Here is a 13,348-nt window from a genome sequence, read left to right on the forward strand (position 1 = left end):
GCCCCTCTTTAGCCCCTGGATCCATCTGGGGAAAAAACCATAGCAACCCCCCCATACCCTCCCCAAACCCTCCAAAGCCAACCCTTTCTCCTGTTGCCAGCCTGCGCCTGCCTTTCTGCCTGCCTCAATCCGTATCCCAGTGGGCGGGCAGCTGCTCAGGGCATCCTTAAACCCCACAACCAGGACAGGGCTGCTTCATGGGGGGGAGCTGAGCTGGGGGCATCAGCCTGGCCCTTCGGGTTTCCCTGCCGTCTCAGGAGCTCCTGGTTATCCTGGGCCCCTGTGGGGACACCAAGCCCTGACGTGACCCTGCTTTTCTCCCACAGGATTTACTTCCTCTCACTCCAGCTGCAGGTCAGAACAGGATATTTTATTAAACCCATCGAGGGTTCTGCGGTAGTGTGGAGAGGGTGACAACAGGGGAGGGGATGGAGCCAGCTCCATCACATAACAAGATGAGACTGTACATGTAATTATGGGACGCAAATAAGCAGAGCTTATGGTGAAGGCGGCTTCATGTGGAGGTGCTGGTTGACTCCTGCTGCTGCCGGTACTGCTGGAACCATTCCTTCTGCGGGTCCACGCAGAACTTCTTCCCCTTCAGCATCTCCACGCTGGCGGAAAGAGGGGCTATGTTAGCTGGGGGGATGTGGGATGCGGCCGTGCCCCGAGGTTCAGGGGATGCCTGCAGCATCCTTCCCCCCACATCCCCCCAAAGTGCTGACTTTTAGCAATCTCTGACACCTTTGCTTCCTTCCCACCTTTCTGTCTCTCAGCTGAAACAGGGGATTTTTTGAAGCTATTTGGAGTAAAGCAGTGAGGAGGGAGGTGCACGTGAAGAGCCAGCGCAGGGCACCCACCACGCATGGCACCCTTTGGGGGTGGCTTGTTTGGGGGAAATCCCCCGAGGCAGAACAACCCGTAGGGAAGGTGGGCGAGCAAGGGTGAGGAGCAGGGTGCAGGGGAGGAAGGCTGGGCGGGGGCCGGGCGTACTCACCGCACAGCCTTGTGGGAGCAGTGGGAAGGCGTCTCCTGGAAGCTCTTGATGAGGAAGGCTGGGATTTTCTTCTGGATAAACATCTCCTTGTAGCAGCATGTGCCGTAGTGGCTGCGGACTGAGAGGAGGCAAGAGGGGTTGGTGCTCTCCCACGCCTGGCGTGAGGAGTATGGGCGCTGCCCTGAGGGGAGTGGTGGGTCCCTTGGGGACTTTCCTGCTCCCTTCTGCTACCAGGGGTCCCCTCTCATGTCCCCGGTCGTGCTGCTTTGCCGCAGGGGAGGAGCCCCCCGTTTTCCTGCCCATGTGGAGTTATCACTGAGCTCTCCAGCTAGAGTGATGGAGCTGAAGCCATCCCCAAGCCTATTTCTGCTCATTTTGAGCAAGACCAGGACAGCCCCGTGCTCAGGCGGCTGGTGGTGCTCCTCAACCCCTCAAACCCACAGCAGAAGCAGGAATTGATGCTTTCATCCCCTTCCTCAACGCCCCCCAAACCCTGTCAGTACAGGAGCTGAGGACAGTGCTGGGGTAGCTCTTAGCCTCAGCTTTGGGACTTACAGGACATTCCCTGGCTTCTAGTCCAGAGAGCCGCCAGCAGCAGGGTGAGCAGTGTCAGGGAGAACACCTTCATGTCCAAGCGGGGCTCCGTCGGTGCCAGCAGCTGGCAGGTCTTCTTGACTGAAGGCCACCAAGAGCTACCTGCATCTCTTGGCTGCACCTCAGCATGATATATCCTCCAGCCAGGCGTTTCATGACTGCCCTGGACTCTCCCCAGGAAGAAACTGCCCACAGATATTGATAAAGGGCAACCAGTGAATGGAAATTCCTTCTCTGAGCCACTCGGCTCCGGCAGTGGTCGAGGGCTGCTGGAAAGTGTGGTGAGCAGCCAGCAGCTCTGCGCCGCTAGTGATGCACCGGGGCAGGCAGTCTATTTTAGGTTTAGTTGCTGTCACCAGCAAACCACACAGGATGATGCTTGCCAAAGCCCTGGGTGAGTTTATTTAAAAAAAACCCCACTTGTCATCAGTTTGACTGTGATGCCTCTCGCAATTTTTCACCAGGATGAGTGGCTCGGTGGTGGCCGGGCTTGCCTCAGCCCACCCTGAGACCCATCAGTGGCTGAGCCTGTCACCGTGCCTGTCACAGTGCCAGTGCCCATCACATCTCTTTGAGGCACCCCAGGAGCATGGGCTGGCTGTGAGGTTCGACCAGGCAGACCCAAGTGGCAGCTCTGATCAAGTTTGGGCCAGGGGTCTCCACTCATTAGGATGGCCGACAAGTAGAGCATGGGAAGCCGCTCCTCATGAGCTGTGCCTGCCTCTTGCCCCTCTCATTGGTGGCTTCCCCAAAGCCCACACAGATACGGTTTGCCCCATGCACCCCTTGGACCCCCTCACAGAGACATTGTTGGGGCTTCGGCTCTTCCCAGCTCCTTACTGACCCCAGCACTTTCAGATTTGGTTTAACACCTGGGTAGAAAAGACGACAACATGATCTGCCCGCTCCCAAGACACTTGCACAGCCAGATGCTTGCATGCATGAAATCACGTTTAATTCTATTCAGTGTGTTGTACAAAAAATAACCGTAGGAGTACTACCCCTTAATCCCTCTGCTACTGCCAGGCTGGCAAGCGCAGCCAGTGAAGGGTACAGGCAGCTGCCTGCATGCAAAGCAGGGCTGAGAGGATGGGGGGCAGCAGCAGGTCTGGACCCCAGCACCCTGTGGGGTTGGCACACCCCATCCTGGTGGGATGCCAAGGATGACAAAGGCCCTTTGCCTTTGGGGAAGTGGTGAGGGTCATCACAGGATGATGGGGAGGATATCCCCGACAAGCTGCTATATCCAAATGTGGTGTCCCTGCTGCCGCCTCTGCAAAGGGATGACCTTTGCGGTATGTCCCCCCACCCGTGGAGGTGACTCCCCGTGCTGCCTCCGTCCACCCCTCTAGCTGGGGATGGAGAAGGAGTTGACTTGGAAGCTCTGCTGGTACCTCTTCACCCAGGCCCTGGTTGCCTGGGCACAGATCTCCCTCCCGCTCCTCACCCTGAAGCTGGGGCAGAGAAAAGACAGGGTTAGCAGTGTGGTGGTATGGGAGATTCCAAGGGGCTTGGAGACACAGAGGATCAGGATTGGACCCATCAAAGCAAGACACAGGGGTCTGGCAGGGTGTAGAGGGGCTTTACCCCAGGGTTGGGTTTAGGGTACTCACATCACAGCCTGGTGCGGGCACTCGGGGCTGGTGGAGTAGCAGGCGACGACGTTGTCTCTCTTGATCCTTCTCGACTGGAAGTTGAAGCAGCACTTGTCTGGCATGGCCAGGGCTCCTGGGGGGACAGGGAAAGCTCAGTTTAGCCTGGAGACTCCCACCTCCCATCTTAGCCCTCCTGCTGTGGGCATGGCATCCCTTTTGGGGGGAGCTCCCCTGCACTCCATGCATGAGGAAAACCCATCCCCAGGGGGGATGTCCCCCCCAGGGGATGTCCCTGACCCCCAGTCCGTGGGGACAGAGTGGGCAGCAGTGCTTACTCTGTGCCAGGCTCTGGCAGCACAGCGCAGCGAGGAGAAGGAGGGCGCAGACCACCCCAGCTGCCTTTGCCATGCCGGACTGCGGGAGGGCTGCTCCGTGGTGTCAGGGCAGAGCTGCTGTCTGTCGGGGTCGGGGCTGCTGGGCTGCTTTTATGGGGGGAGCAGCGGGGCTGGCTTCCCCCAGGGCCAGTGATTACGTGGGCAGGGGGGTGGACCTGATCCCCTGCCATGTCCCAAAGCACAGAGGTTGAGCAATACTTATCCCCTTCCAGCACAGCCCCATGAAAAGAGAAGCCTGCTCCTGGGTCGTGCATTCAGCCCCCAATGGGCTTGGGAAATTTCCTGAGCTCCTGCCTCCTGCGTTAGGACTGGCGGCTGGGTTGCTTCCAAAGTTTGTCTCTGCATCTCTGTTCCCTGGGCAGACTGCATACCCTGTGGCAGGAGTCCCAGGGCAGGCAGGACCATCTGGGGATCTCCCTTGGATGGGAGTAGGACCAGGCTCAACACCCTGCAGGGTCCCCAGGAGCCACACAGACTCCCGACAGTCCATGTCATCCTCCTGCACTGCGAAGTTTTGCATCCTATTGCTTTACATTCCAGCCCCCACCAAGAAAACATAGAGAAACAGCTTCTGTTTTTTTGTACCAGGCACGTACAAGACTCTGTGTTGGTTTGGGGATGTTTGGGGCCCATTGGGGCTGGGAGAGGCTGGGCAGGTGGCTCCGCTTCCCTCCCCCGGAGCCAAAGCAGCAGCTCATGTTCTTGGCTGTGCTGAGCTGGGAAAAGGCTGAGGCCAGTCTGGGGCTTCCCGAGTGGATTTTGCCTGGCCACAGCTGTCCAAAGAGCCCCCTCTCCTCCCGGCTCCAGTGCATCCCAGCTGCTGGCAGCTGGCGGATGGTGGGAAGCAGCGGAGAGATGCAGTCACATATCCCTACCAGTCCAGCTGTGCCCACGGCAGGGCTGGGAACGCTGATGGCACCCCACTGGTGTTTTGGCCACCTGGGGCTGCAGTACAGCCCCATTATGGAAACTCGGCTGGGGAGGGCATGGGGTGCTAGTCCAGGCAGGGACCTGCCGCAATGGGAATGGGGGCCACCTCCATGGTGGGACCGCATGTGTCCCTCCATTTGCTCTTCTGCAAAGCCATTTCCCAGAAATCAGCCTCAACTGTTAGATGTGCATGTGCTGGGTAACAGCAGGGTGCCGCAAGCGGGGCTGGGCGATGTCCCAGGACTTGTGAGTGCGGACAAAGAGTGGGGGGTCATGTTTCCATGCCCAGCTGGTGGATCAGAGAGCCTCCCCATCACTCCAACTCCCATTTAATCTCTCCCTGGGGAGACCCTGAGAAGTGGAGGAAAGTGGATGCCTCTGGTCCTGGTCCAGTGCAGCTGCCTGGCTCACCTTTCCCTTCCTGGATCCATCCTTTCCTTCTTATCCCCCTTCTTACCCCCACACACCGAGTTGTTCCTGGCTCAGCTGGGGTAAATGTGGTCTCCTAAGGGTAGAAAATATTCCCTGCAATAAGAAAATGAGAGAGAAACACAAAGAAAACAAAAGTGTTTATTGGACTGGAAAAGGCCCCTTTTAAAGACTCTTATGTAAAACTCTGGGATACATCAGGTCGGGGAATTCCATGGATGACATTCCCAGCACCTGCAGCATCCCTCTGTCCCAAGCCCCGGCGCTGATGTATGCCCCGTGGCGTGAGTGGGCCCTGCAGATGGGGGATTTTGGAGCACAGGGGATTTTCAGCCCTGGTTAAGCCCCTTGATTTGGCAGCCCCTGAGCACACTGGGGTCCCCAGGACTCACCTGTATCCCAGGAGGAATATCCCCCTTCCATCTCCCCACATTGTCCAGGACGGGGCTTTACTGGTTTTGCACAGACCTGGCACTGGAGCTGAGAATGTCCATGGGGGCTCAGAGGAGCCAGAGGAAAAACCTTGTGCTCCTGTGTCTCTTCACAAATCCAGGTGAAACTGGTCTTCATCCCTCTCCAACTCATTAGCCCTCCCGTGTTTGATGCAAAGAAGGGCACGGGACATGGGCAGACCCACTGTTGTTGTTGAGCAGATCCAGTCTCTGCTCTGGGGTGGCCCCATGGGTCCCCTGTTCCCGCATGTGATCTGGGCTGAAAAACACCCTTTTCCTCCCTTTCTTTCCCCATTTCATGGGGGGCTCCTTGCCAGCTTTCACAGCTCTGGCTTCAGGCTTGGCTGCAGGGTGTGGTGAGGAGCAGAGCCGCTGGTGATGGGCCACCAGCCTCCATGTCTGCCTGCCCCCTCTCCCAGGGCTGTGGCATGAGGTCCTGGGGCTCTGCCGGCCCTGACTGTTATCATCCTCCCTCACCAGGAAATCCTACGGCTGGGGAAATCCTGCCAGGAAGTATGGGGGATACAGATCAGAGATCTCAGAAAATCCTGCTTCATCCCCACATCCCTCCTGCTGCCCCTGGTGTGGTGGGATTATTGAGGGGAGAAGGGCTGAGCCCTGTGGTGGGGAGTGGGAGGCCTTGGTGCCTGCAAAACATATGGGACAGATCCTGCTCCTGCTGCCAAGAAACACAGGGGAACGTGACAAATCTGGGGGCTGGCAGAGGCATTTGTGATCCTGCTGGGGGCTGAGCTCTTGGTGCTCCCTCCAAAAAATTTGCAGGGGCTCCAAATCTCCCACTGCTGAGGGACAGAAGGGTGTCCCAATCCCACCAGCCCCATGCAGGTGTTGCTCCCCAGGGCTACTCCGCATCCCTGAACAGAAAGCACAAGCAGCTCCTGGGGAAACCACCACCTCTTCTGGGAGTGTATCAGTGCTTAATCACCTTCCGTGCTGAGAACCAGCCCCGGCCTTCGTCACGCAGCTCGCTGCATTGCTGGGCTGCCAGAGACCTGCGGGGCACACCAGGACACCCGCTCGGCAGCACAGCCACCCTGGAAATGCTGCTTGCCCCTGGGTGAGAGGTGCTTTTCCAGCCATGTTTGCAGATGCTTTATTGATGCTGCGGCACTTCTCATTTCAGCTGATTGATAACCCTGGGGGAGGAAGATCTAAGTGCAGTGCCAGCGGGACAGGGCCGCTGCTGCAGCTGGGGCAGCCAAAGTGATGAACATGATCAAAGCAGCTTTGCCAGGTCAGGTCTGGTTTTTAGAAAGGATTTGTTTGAGTTATTCTTCTCCCTTTTAACTCTCTATCTCAGTTGGATCAGCTTTTCCATTACCTTGCTGAGGCTGATGATGAGATAACCACTAAATGCACAACCCGTATGTGCTGTTTCTTTTTTTAAGGTCCTTGCCTGGCCCTGGCCACCTGGGACTTCCCCAGATGCTTGCAGAGATGGTTTATATTGAAATGGGTCCACCCTCGCCTGTCCCCAGGAAGAAGTGGCTCATACCCTCCACCCCTCGCCACCCCTCTGCCCCTGTGGATCCCGGCTGGCTCCTATCCAGATGCCATCACCTTCCCCAAAAAGCAGCAGAGGTTTTTTTTTTTTTTCTTCAAGGCTGGAAAACCCAACAGGGATCTGCATCTCGCCCCCAAAGCTGCTCGCCTGGGTGGGAGCAGGTTGTGCAGCCTCTGAGGCATCTCCTGGTACCTGGCTGCCCTGAAGCTGCAGGCATGGGGCCCATCTCCTGCTGTCAGAAGATGCATACGTATAGAGATAAGATGGAACAGATGCTGCCATCCTTGTCCAGGGGAGATTTCACCAGGAAAGTCACGGCCAAGCCCTGATTTCAGACATGTTAATCACATGGGAGCAATGGTGCTGGAAAAAGGCAGGCTCAGACCAACCTGGCTTGCCCTTACCTGCCCAACCTGAGCACAGGCTGGCAGCGATTCTCCCCAGCTGTGGGAACCAGGAACCCAGCTAAAAAAATGGCATTGTGTGTCTTTGATATAGATCTCTGGGGTTTTGGACCCCTCAATTTTGGAGTCCATGCCCTGTTCCTGGCTGGTGGCTGTGCCAGGGCAGACCCCATTTCATGGCTGCTGGTGCAGGGCAGTGTGATGTCCTGCCAGCCCCATAACAGGGAAAACAGCCCCAAAGGGAAAGATTTTCAACCCAAATCAGTGGGTGGGGGGCTCAAGGTGGCCATGGCAGAGCTGATCCCAAAGGCAAAAAGCTTTCCTTCGGGTTGATGGTCCTTCTCTGCATCCCTTGGGGAAGGGGCTGTGTGGTACCCATGTTGTGCCATTCAGGCAGCTCGTCCCCGGGCATTTCATCCTCTCTCAGCTGACCTGGGATGAACTCTTCCCCTTCCCCAACATCCCCCACCATGTGCTGCCTGACTCATTTCCTGTATCCTTTGGCCCCCGGCATCCTGGCTGCCTCTGCACAGGGACCGGCTCTGGCTGAAAAGCTAATTTCACACCAAACTCCTCTGCTTGAGATTACGATCAGGTCTGGGGTGCTCGAGTTGAGTGATCTCCACCCCCACCCCCACCCCCCTCCCCGCCCCTTGGCTCCCCAGCCTTGGCCTTTGAAAACCCAGAGTTTAAAACTAAAATAAACCCAAAGCGCTATCTGCCTCCTTATCTGCACCCTGATTTCTGCAGGTTGCACGTCTCATGATTTCCCAGCAACCCAAAAGGCAAGAAGCAGCATTTAATGTTGGAAAAAGAAAAAGAAACCCCAAAAGAGCAAGTAAGATTCTCATGAAATCCTCTGCACTTAGGAGCTGGGGTCAAAAATAATAAAAAAATTCATACTAGGGACTTGCTGGGCTCTCTGGATTTTCTCCAGACACAAGACGTTGGCAGTGCTGGCAGGATGAGGGGAGGTAACAATGGGCAATGGGGATCAGCATCACCAGGACGTGGGGGGACTCTGCTGCACCACCCCGAATCTGCCTCACAACCCAGCCCCAGGTTCCTGTGGTGTTTTTCCCCAGGCTGCAGCTATCAGCAGCTACAATCTGCTTTTGCAACGTTAGTGACTGTTAGTTTTCACACATATTTTCTGAAACCACCTGCCCAGGGAGGAAAATACACCCATTAGAAGATGAATTCATTTCCCCCAGGACCACCCTGGGGTGTTTTCCTTGTGCATCCTTCCCCTGGCACCAGTCCAGGCTGGGGGAACAGGGACCAGTGTGTCCATGCAGCAGCCCCAGCATGACTGTCCTTTCTTCTTGGTGTGAATCACTTTTGGAAATTTCCCTAAAATGCTTTTGCAAATATTTCCCGGGTTGTCCATGGGAAAGACCTTTCTCCCTGCCTTCCCACCGAGTTTGCTGCCGGGAAAATTAAAAGTGAGAAGCACTGGATGTGGCACTGGTGATGGGGATGAGCACTGGGACCCCGGGGCTGTCTCAGGGCTCATGGCAGTGGCTGGACTATGAGCCAGACAAGGTGCTGGCCCACGGGAGCCTTTTGCCTCGCTGGATGGTTGCCCTGGCTCTGCTGGTCTGGGGGCTATGTGGGAGCAGGGTTTGGGGTGCCCGCCTGAGGCACAGCAGCCATGGAGGGGGTTTCTGCATCCCTCCAAACCTTGGCTGATGCTTTTCCTCCGTTTGGCACAAGATGTCAGTGCTGGCCAAGGAACGGCCACCGGTGCGGGTCTGCTGCATGGCCTGGCCAGGCCATGGCACTCCTTCTCCATTGCCTTGGGGTGCCCAGTCTGGGGTGCTGCCCGGTGCTCCCGGGGCTCAGACGTGCTCCCCACACTGGCAGGGACCCACTGGGGCTTCTCCCAGCCGATAGAGATGCACCAAGAGCAGCAAGGTCTCAGCCAGCCCCATGGCCTGAGGTCCTTCTCTACTGGAGGTATCACAAGGCTCTCAGACAACCCCAGCCCACGGGAATCATCTGGGGAGAAATCCAGGAGCCTGGAAGAGGAAGGTGGAGCGGGTTCAGCCCCATCCCCGCATCCCATGGCACTGTCATTGCAGCCGCTGGCTGTCCTCGCCCTCCCCGTGGTGTGCAGGGGATAGAGCAGCTCTCCTGAGGCTGGCATCCCTCAGGGAGAGTTGAGATGCTCTATACTGGGGAAAAAAAAAAAAAAAAAAAAAAAAAAGGAAAGGGAATACAGAGGGCAAAGAAGCTGGGAATGAAAGAACCAAAACCCTCTACCAGCAACACATGGAAAAGGGGAAAAAAAAAAACCTCAAAAGAGTGTTGACAAGTCTGGAGGCTTTTGGGACCTTGGGTGACCAGAAAAATAACACATCAAAGACCTCACGTATGCCTGAAGACAGATAAAAACTCTGAGCCAAAATGTTCTATGAATATTTAACTACCATCAATATTTAATTAGCAGATAGAGAGAGATTAAGAGCAAATGGATCCATCCTCTGCATGTGCTCCAGCCCTGCCCTGTGGGTGCATGGGGCTCACAGCGGTGGCAAGGGGGCACGGCGCTGCCTGCAGCCGGGCTCAGTGTCAAGATCGGGGTGCAAGGACCCCAAAGGAAAGCAAGGCACTCCCTGCTGCAGGGCTCAGTGGGACAGGGAAGGACTAACTCATGCATGACCCCAGCACTGAATCTCCAAAACAGCCATCCGACAAAAATTGGAAAAAAAAAAAGTATTTCTGGAGAGGGTCAGGATCTGAGCTTTCTCAGAGGATGCTTGGAGCCAAGCTGGGGGAGCTCTCAGGGAGTGCAGTGCTGCTGCAGGCTGCTCAGCCTAGGGTGCTCTGGGGGGCCAGGGTGCAGGAGCTGGCCCTGGAGGGGAATGCTGGAGGTGACTTCCTCTCCCTGCCCTGGGTCCATCCAGCTTTTGGCCCATGCTCGCCCTCCTCCAGGCTTGAAATCCCCCTCCTGCCCTGGTGCCTGGGAAACCCTCCGCCTCTTGGCTGCAGCCAGTGGGGCAGAAAGGTGTCTGTCTGCCCCCCAGCCTGCCCCCCAAGCTGCCCCCCAAGCTGCCCCCCAGCCTGCCCATGCTGCTCGGCTGCGTGCTAATGCTTTGCCCTCCGTGTCTAAGCCATATGTGCCTGAGTGTCTAATCCAGTATTAATCCCTAATGACTAATCCTTTTAGGTGACAGCAATGGCTGGGGGGTGGCAGGAGGGTAGGGGATGGGCACTCCGTGTGCCACAGCGGTCACCTCCTAGACCGTGTCCCCATGTCCCCTGTGTTGGGGGACATCTCAGCAGCCCCCAGCTTCCAGTGCAACCACACGGCTCCTACTCTTGTGGGGGGCTCATCCTGGGCCATTGTGGTCCCCGGCACGGGGGTGGGTGCTGAGAGAGGGTCAAGGATGGGGAGGGCTCGCCTTGGCCATCCCTGGAGCTGGGGGGAGATCTTTGGGGTCCCACCACAGCTGAGCCCTGGGCTTTGGGCTCGCTTCTCTCATACTTTGAGATTGTTTTCCTCTCCTGGAGCTGCCTTAGCTGGAGGGGGACTGGAGAGGGCAGTAAAAGCCAAGATGTGATGCATTTTTCTTGCCTGCTAGGCCAGGCAAAAGGTAGGACCTGGGGGCTGCAGGACAGGCACATTTGCAGCACGTTTGCAGACCCCAAAACACCTCAAAATCTCTTCCCATCCCCTTCTTAGCCAAACCCTTGCTTGTGCAAGCGGAGCACTTCATGGGTGCAACTGTGAGGGTGTGTGGATCCAGGCATTAGGTCTGGACCAGGCCTCTGAGGTGAGAATGTGGGGCTGGGGGCTGGGGTTGGGACGGTGCCAGGGACACCCCACACGGCCTCGTCCCCTCAGTCCATCCCAACACTGGTCCTTGCAGCCCATGCCAGCCGGCCAGTGAGCTGTGGTGCCACGTCCTCTTGCAGCCAGGGACATCCTGGTGGCTTTACTCCCAGCCAGGGTCTTGTGGCTGACCTCGAGCATCTCCTGAGCCGTGGATGCTGCGAAACGGGGGTGTATTTCACTCCTGCTGACGGCTGCTGGCAGCGTGCAGCCAGCAAACTGCTTTGCCAGACACTTTCCCACCAGCCGGGGAGGGGGGGTTATTTTCCCCTCTTGTTTTTGATGTATTCGAAGCAAAAGCCCTTGATGCCTTTTCTCCCCACTGCAGGAGCTGGGGCAGAGCTGGAGCCCAGGTGAGTAGTGGGAGCTGGTTGGCCTGGGATCGGGCACAGGGGGTCCCCACCTTCCATCCCCCCTGGTGAAGCAGAGCCCGAGGGCTACCCAGAGAATAAAACCAGCCTTCCAAAGCCCAGCCCAGTGCCTTTAATCACCAAAATGATGACCCCAGCAAGTGTGGGACCCAACACCTCTGTGAACCCCACAGAAGTGCTGTGACCCCGCAGCAGTGCCTGGCCTCAGGAGGATGGGGATTAGGCCAGATCATTCATGTATAAAATTGCTCTTTGTCCTTCGAGGAGCCCATTGGCAGGGGAGGCTGCGACAGGCTCTGCCTGCCGCCTCGGCACGGAGACCTGCCGGGCCCTGTGCCGCACGGCGATGTGGCGGCGGCTGCAGTTTCCATATCTGGGCCATTCACCACTGGAGACTTTTAGCGCCCGGAGCAACAGCATGTACTGCTGATGAGTTCTTTCTGCTCCAGTAATTACAGTGAGGAATTTGTCAGAACGAGCTTTTTAAAACCTTCTTGTCTTGTTCTGATTTTACCTGGAGTGTAAAAAGTCATTAGTACGGTAAAATGGAGGCTGTGCTAAGCCAGCAAGCCATCCAGATAACGCAGTTTACATCTACTGCACACTCAATATGCACAAAAAAAAAAAAAAAAAAAAAAAAAGAAAAAAAATTGCTGGCTTTCTATTTTACCCAGATGGAGTTTTCCGTGATTGAAATTAGTAGGATGAGAAGGCAAGCAGAGAAGGTGGCAGGCCTGTGGGCTGGGCACGGCAAGGTGTGCCGGCTGCCGCTGCCTCGCTGCCCCTGCGGCAGCTGCGTCTCCTGCTGACAAGGCACGGAGCGCCCCGGCCGCCCGTCCCCTCTGAGATGGGCCAGCCCTGCTATTTGGGGCAATTTGGGTTTCACCAGCAACCCTTCTTTCAGGAGCTTCTCTCCTGCCTGCAAATGCAAGCCCAGGTTCATCAGGCACATACGTCATGGTTTGGAGGGGCTCCTGCCAGCCCCAAGCCACAGCCCACGATGGGGCCATGCTGCCCCCATACATAAAAGCCGGTGGAAAACTCATCCAGATGATGCCCCAGATCCCTGGGGCTGCTGCGAGGCATCGAGCCAAGGGTAGGGAAAACCCCTCCTGATCCCATCACGGCCTGAAAATAATATCGCTTGTGGTTTCAAAGCCTCCCAGGCCTTTTGGGCTCCAGTTTCAGGGATATTAGCAGATGTCAGGGAGCATCTGGGGAGCTCAGGTTTGAAATGAGCCAGGAAAAAAAAATCATATCAATAGGGAAAAAAAGGAGCTGAGGTCAGGAGAAGTTGCGAAGCCAGTGTCAGCACCCTCCCCGCTATTTTAGGCAGGGAGCTGCAGCCCCCGTTTGCCAGCAGCTTGAGCAGGGCTCTGCCCACAGAGGGTTGTCAACCTCGCTAGGGGGAGGTGGATGGGTGTGATAAGACCCAGGTCTTTTTTTAAACTTTCCAACCAAAAAATAATTGAAATTTAGAAAAATGTATAATGTAGCAAAGAAGATTTCACTTTACAGACCTCTCCTCGTCCTCCCTCCAGGGGATGATGCCTGGCTGGGTACCACATCCATCCCTGATGCTGTTTCATCACCATTTTGCCTGAAATGCGATGGGAACTCCCACCCTCTGCTGCCTTTGGTATTTTTTGTTAATAAAAAGGTTTAAAAAAGGAGACGCTTCTGTCTTGGGCTCTAACCAAATTTTGGCTTGGATTTGATTAAACAATAACTTTTTGGGTGCTGAAAGAAAACTCTTTGGTGGGGGCTGCTTGGATTTCAGGGTATTTCCAGCATCCCTGAAGGCAATTTCAAAGAGAA

At 56.3% G+C, this 13,348-nt stretch overlaps 2 protein-coding genes across 2 annotated transcripts; both read right to left on the reverse strand.

The window, feature by feature from the left end:
- Positions 1-514: 514 nt before the first annotated feature.
- On the reverse strand, positions 515-1,625 carry LOC122154680 (C-C motif chemokine 13-like). Its single transcript, XM_042805036.1, has 3 exons — positions 1,553-1,625; positions 998-1,115; positions 515-614 (listed from the first exon to the last, which is right to left on the reverse strand). Exons 1-3 carry the CDS (start codon positions 1,623-1,625, stop codon positions 515-517), a joined length of 291 nt encoding a protein of 96 aa, XP_042660970.1.
- Positions 1,626-2,650: 1,025 nt separating this feature from the next.
- LOC122154678 (C-C motif chemokine 13-like) lies at positions 2,651-3,627 on the reverse strand. Its single transcript, XM_042805034.1, has 3 exons — positions 3,522-3,627; positions 3,205-3,319; positions 2,651-3,045 (listed from the first exon to the last, which is right to left on the reverse strand). The coding sequence occupies exons 1-3, from the start codon at positions 3,592-3,594 to the stop codon at positions 2,940-2,942; spliced, it is 294 nt and encodes a 97-aa protein (XP_042660968.1). The 5' UTR covers positions 3,595-3,627; the 3' UTR covers positions 2,651-2,939.
- Positions 3,628-13,348: the final 9,721 nt, after the last annotated feature.

Source organism: Tyto alba, unplaced genomic scaffold (assembly GCF_018691265.1).
Source record: "Tyto alba isolate M040663 unplaced genomic scaffold, T.alba_DEE_v4.0 Super-Scaffold_43, whole genome shotgun sequence".
NCBI lineage: Eukaryota > Metazoa > Chordata > Aves > Strigiformes > Tytonidae > Tyto > Tyto alba.